At 44.3% G+C, this 6,245-nt stretch overlaps 1 protein-coding gene across 1 annotated transcript in view; it reads right to left on the reverse strand.

Moving 5' to 3' along the window:
• PCCB (propionyl-CoA carboxylase subunit beta) overlaps positions 1 to 387 on the reverse strand; it is a 93,176-nt gene extending 92,789 nt beyond the window's left edge. The window contains exon 1 of the mRNA XM_065942457.1: positions 170 to 387. Coding sequence (XP_065798529.1) covers positions 170 to 352 — 183 coding nt within the window. The 5' untranslated portion in view covers positions 353 to 387. The remainder of the gene's footprint in view (positions 1 to 169) is intronic.
• Between the last annotated feature and the right edge of the window lie 5,858 nt (positions 388 to 6,245).

Here is a 6,245-nt window from a genome sequence, read left to right on the forward strand (position 1 = left end):
CCCAGTGAAAGGCATCAGGTTCACAAGGTGAACATCCTCGGCCCCGCCCCGCCCCTCAAGACATCGCGTCGATTGGGTGGGAGGCCTCTTACGCAGCAAGCCGCGCTCGCTGTGATAGGCTGCGACCGCTGGGGGCGGGCTGGCCGGCCTGGACTCCCTCGAGACTCACTCGCTTATGCTGCGCGTCAATGCGACGCTGCCCTCCTCCCAGCAGTGCAGCTTGCCGCTTGCTGTCGATGCGTTCGTTAACCGATACGGGCTGGGTGCACAAGCTGCGCCCCGCGCCCCGGAGACTTCTCAGTACCACACTGAGCCTGGCTCCGGCCACCGCCACGCGCATTGCTGCAGCCATTTTTGGTCTAGCAGCGAACCGGAGTGCGCATGTGCGTCAAGTGGGCGCTCTGTGGTGTCTGCGCCTGCGCAGCATGGGCGGGACGTAGGGAGCCTGTGGGCTGGAATACCGAACGCTTTTGGGAGAAAGGGCTTGGAGTCCTGAGGCTGCCCTAGGGCGTCACCCTGAGAAGACATGTGGGACGGATCAGTCTGTGTTGTGCTCTCTAGGTTGCAAAGAGGGGCTTAGCCTTTGCTTTTTGTGGCTACCTAGACCGATAGTTGTGTCCTCCACGTAGCAACCAAGAACTTCTAGCTGTCCAAGCTGGATTTAGAAAAGGAAGAGGAACTAGAGATTGAATTGCCAACATTCGCTGGATTATAGAGAAAGCAAGGGAATTTCAGAAAAACATCTATCTGTGTTTCAGTGACTACACTAAAACCTTTGTGTGGATCATGACAAACTGTGGAAAGCTCTTAGAGATAGGGGAATACCAGACCTGAGAAACCTGTATGCGAGCCAAGAAGCAACAGTTAGAACCCTGTATGGAACAACTGATTGGTTCAAGATCGAGAAAAGAGTGTGACAAGGCTGCCTGCTGTCAGCCTGTTTGTTTAACCTATACACTGAGCATCTCATGTGAAATGCTGGACTGGATGAGTTACAAGATGGAATCAAGACAGGTGGGAGAAACATCAATAACCTCGGATATGCAGAAAGTGAAGAGGAACTAAAGGGCTTCTTGACCAGGGTGAAGGAGGAGAGTGAAAGAGCCGGCTTAAGACTAAATGTTAGAAAAACTAAGATCAAAGCATCCAGCCCCATTACTTCATGGCAAATAGAAGGGGGAAAGGTGGAAGTAGTGACAGATTTCCTCCTTTTGGGCTACAAAATCACTGCTGATGGTGACTGCAGCCATGAAATCAGAAGACGATTGCTTCTTGGCAGAAAATCGATGATAAACCTAGACTGTGTTGAAAAGCAGAGACATTACTCTGCCAACAAAGGTCCATATAGTCAAGGCTATGGCCTTGCCAGTGGTCATGTTTTGTGAGAGCTGGACCATAAAGAAGGCAGAAGGCCAAAGAATTGATGCCTTGGAACTGTGGTGCTGGAAAAAAACTCCTGAAAGTGCCTTTAACAGAAAGGAGATCAAATCAGTCAATCTTAAGGGAGATCAACCATGAGTATTAACTGGAAGGACTGATGCTGAAGCTGAAGCTCCATTATTTTGGTCATATGATGCAAACAGATGACTCATTGGAAAGGTCCCTGATGCTGGAAAAAATTGAGGGCAGAAGGAAAAGAGGGTGTCAGAGGATGAGATAGCTGGACAGTATCACCAAGGCAATGAACATGAACTTGGGCAAACTTCAGGAGATGGAGAGGGACACAGAAGGCTGGTGCACTGCAGTCCATACAGTCGCAAAGAGTTGGACACAACTGAGTGGCTGAACAAAACAATAGTTAACTTTATGGAACACTGTACCTAGTGTCACTTTAAGCATTTTCTGTATTAGCTATTATCCTGATTTTACTGGTGAGGCAAATTAAGAGAGGTAAAGTGATTTGATCCAGCAAGGAGTACAGAAATGGGACCAGGATTCAAACACAAAGATGTATTATGTACGACTTATTGAGCACCTGGCATCAGCCTCACCTGAAGGCCAGTAGGGAAATGCAAACTTTCAAATTCTCAGATTTCATCGCAGACCTACTGAGTCAGGAATTCTGGGGGTTTGGCCAGCAATCTGTTTCAACAGATGGCCTCTAGGTGATTTTGGTACTTGTTCTGAGTTTGAGAACCACTGCTCTAGGGCTTTAGAACTGAACTGTTGGGAGTTTGTCTGTTTCCCCAGCTAACAGTCGGCTCTTCAAGGAAAAGAATAAGGTGTACATTTTATATTCTTCACCACAGGAAACTGCTGAAGTTGATCATTAATCTCACTGAGCTCACAGCCAGGGCATTCATAAAGTTCAAACTCTGGCCTGAGACTTAAGTGTTAATACAGCTCAATTCGGCAAATGTTTTTGAGCAGTTGCCATCTGCCAAGAACAAACCACCAGTACTTACTATTTTCCTGGAGCACGAATTGTTCACCTAGATATGCAGGGAAACTGAGGACTTTAGGCCTGAAGCCATATGACTGGACAAAGCCCACCTGCAGCTCTCTGACTCCATAGTATTAACAGGTGCTCTTGGCCCTGCATTTGGGCCCCTCCTGGGTGGCACAGTGGTAAAGAATCCACTTGCCAATGCAGGAGACACAAGAGACACAAATTCAATCCCTGGGTCAGAAAGATCCCCTGGAGTAGGTAATGGTAACCTGCTCCAGGACTGGAAAATTCAATGAAGAGAGGAACCTGGTGGGTTGCAGTCCTTGGGGGTCGAGAAGAACTGGACACCACTGAGCACACAGCTGAGTGTGCATGCACAGCCAACCTAGAGAGGCAGACTAAGGACCGGCCTGGTAACACAGGGAAGAATTTGCGCAAGGCTGAGTGTGTGTCAAGGAGAGTTATCTCTAAGAAGGTAACTGCATTCCAGGAGTAATGGCCTGTCCAGATTCATACGCATGATTGTGTCCCCAGCTTTAGGGAGAATGGTGGTAAATTATAGTGTGAAGAATTTTGCCATATTCTGAAACTGGGGCTTGATTTGGCTTGGGGCATTGGGACACTTTTGTCCTAAAGTGCTTTGCAGATCCCTCTCCTGTGGCTCATTTCACACTGTGTTAACATTTCACTCTGTGTTTAGCCCTCTTCCCAGTGAGATTCCCAAGCCAGAGAGCAAGGACCATGGCAGCTTGCTCACCACTGTAGCCCCTGCAACTAAAACGAAGGAGGCCTTCAGAATGTATTTGTGGAATTGAGCTTTAGGCAATAGCATGTGGTTCAGGTGGTTTTCTCCTAGACCTCTACATCTTTCCAGGCTCTGCTCAGGTATCATCTCCTCAGGCAGTCTACCCTGATCCTCCCTCTACCTGAGTTAGGGAGACTATTGGTCCCTCTGGCAGCAAGGAAGTTTGTTTTTCTTATTTAACTTTGAGTAACCTGTGTTTCACAGAAAGCACGGCACAGGAGGGATCCATAAACAACTCTTAAAAGTTGTTAAGAGTCCTGTCCAGGTAATTCTCTTTCCCTCCCTTTCTTTCTCCTCCCAATCTTCCTCTTCACTGTTCTAGTAACCCACCCTGGCTACTCAATACTGTACAGAATTCTGAAGATCTATCATGTTATTTCTCCTACTTCAGATGTAAGCCTAGGGGGGTGGGAGAAGGAGGAGGAAGATTTAAGTACTCAACAGTTGCCCTTTGAAGTCCTCACATGCTCTGGGCTATGTTTGAGTTATTTCTTCACTTCAAGACAGGAGTCACCTTGATCTGGCCGTTCTATGCTTGTCAGTGACCACTGTCAGGGTGGTGAAATGATGGGTGAAATGGAAGGAGTAAATTTGGAAGAGGTGACATATTTGGGGGAGTGGGTTAGTCAGAATCTTCAGAAAAGCAGCTGCCAAAAGAGGAATTAAACATGTAAGAAATCAATTAGGGTAATCGCCTATAAGAGAAAATGGGATAGCACCTGGGAGAGGCTGGAAGACCCGTCAGTCAGATTGCAGTTCAGTCTGACCCCCAGTCAAAGAGCAAGAGAAGGAAGAAGGGCAACTAGGAGCTTTTTAGAGTAATGTGCCATTTTAAGGGACTGTGAGAGGTGTGACCTCAGGGCAAGTTCAGCAGTCAATTAAGGAATGAAGCCAGGGGCTCTCTGTCAGTTAGACTAAGTGTAATACTGGTATCTTCTCACTTTAGAGAAGGTAGGACGAAAGGGTGTTAGAGGAAATTTTGGAGAGCAGCTGCCATCCATGTGGGGAGAGAGGATTTTTTAAATGTTTCTTGTACATTATGAATGCACTTGTCCCTCAGTGTTCTGTTTTTTTAAGTGAAGGGGTAAAGTACTTTAAATTCACTTTTTGTTTTTTTCTGAACCATGTTTCTTTGACTGCTGAGATTGGGTCACAAGAGCCCTGGTTTAAATTCCAGTTAAAACTGTTATTAAGATGTGGAACCTGGTTTTCCCCAGTCCACACGTTTTTCAAGTCATCTTGGAAAATCTTCATCTTTTCTGACTCCTTAGACTCTGTGGGAAATGAACAGAACTGGCTTATCCTTTTTTCCAGAGGCCCTTCCAGGCCTGTCTTCCATGTTTGATGAGCCGCTCTTCAAAAAGGTTTTGCTATCTGTTGATACCACCTTTCAGCATTCCCTGACCTCCACAACGTACCTCCTCTGCCTTCTCTTACAATGTCTATGTCAGGCTCACATTTTCCCTCTTCCCTACTATGCTAGTCAGGATTAGGGTTTTCCAAAGAAATAGAGCTATTGGGCAATAGATAGAGACAGAGAAAGCCACACAGAGAGGTTTTTATAAGAATTGACTCAAAACAGCGGTGAGCTACTGCCTCACATCAGTCAGAATGGCCATCATTAAAAAGTCTACAAATAACAAATGCTGGAAAAGGTGTAGAGAAAAAGGAACCCTTTCACACTGTTGATGCAAATATAAGTTACTGCATTCACTATGGAGAAGAGTTTGGAGGTTCCTCAAAAAATTAAAAATAGAGTTGCCATGTGACCCCACAATCCCACTCATACTCGTATACCCAGACAAAACTATAAAAATATACATGTACCCCTATGTTCATAGCAGTACTATTTACAACAGCCAAGACATGGAAACAACCAAAAATATTTAGTGACAGATGAATGGAAAAAGAAGATGTGGACAATGGACTTTTTGCTTAGTCATTAAAAAGAATGAAATAATAGTTACAAGGGCAGACCTAGAAATTATTATAGTAAGTAAGTAGGAAAGAGAAAGACAAATACTGTGTGATATCACTTATATGTGGAATCTAAACTATGGCACAAGGACTTCTCTGGTGCTGCAGTGGATAAGAATCCACCTATCAATGCAGGGGACACAAGTTCAGTCCCTGGTTTGGGAAGATTCCACATGCCACGGCACAACTAAGCCCTTGTGCCACAACTCCTGAGCCCATGCTCTGGGACCTGCAAGTCACAGCGACTGAGTCCCAGGCAGCAACTTCTGAAGCCCACATGCGCTAAGCCTATGCTCCCAAACAAGAGAAGCTACCACAATGAGAAGCCTGTGCACCGCAGTGAAAAGTAGCCCCTCCTTGTTCCAACTAGAGAAAGCACATGCCCACCAACAAAGACCCAGCACAGCCAAAAATAAATAAATTAAAATTTTAAAATAAATAAAATAAGCTATGACCCAAATGAACATATCTACTAAACAAACCCACAAATATATAAAACAGACTGTGGTTCCCAAAGGTGGGGGTGGGGTAGGGAAGGATTGAGAGTTTGAAATTAGCAGATGCAAACTGTTATATATAGGATGGATAAACAATAAGATCCTACTGAATAGCACAGGGAATTATATTCACTATCCTGTGACAATTTATAATGGAAAATAATATATATAACTAAGTCACTTTGCTATATAGCACAAATTAAACACATTATAAACTAACTGTACTCAACAATAAAATAATAATAATCTGATTTAAAAATGGACAGAGGAAAAAATAAATAAATAAATAAATAAAAATGGACAGAGGATCTGAATAGACATTTTTTCAAAGAACACATACAAATGGCTAACGGGTACATGAAAAGATGCTTAATATCACTCATCATCAGGGAAATGCAAATCAAAACCATAATGAGGTTTAGTCTCACACCTGTTAAAATGGCTATTACCAAAAGTCAAGCAATAACAAGTGTTAGTGATAATGTGGGGAAAAAGGGAACACTTGTTCACTGTTGGTATGAATGTAAATTGATACAGCCATTATGGAAAATATTATGGAGGTTCCTCAAAAAACTAA

Source organism: Muntiacus reevesi, chromosome 8 (assembly GCF_963930625.1).
Source record: "Muntiacus reevesi chromosome 8, mMunRee1.1, whole genome shotgun sequence".
Taxonomy (NCBI): Eukaryota; Metazoa; Chordata; class Mammalia; order Artiodactyla; family Cervidae; genus Muntiacus; species Muntiacus reevesi.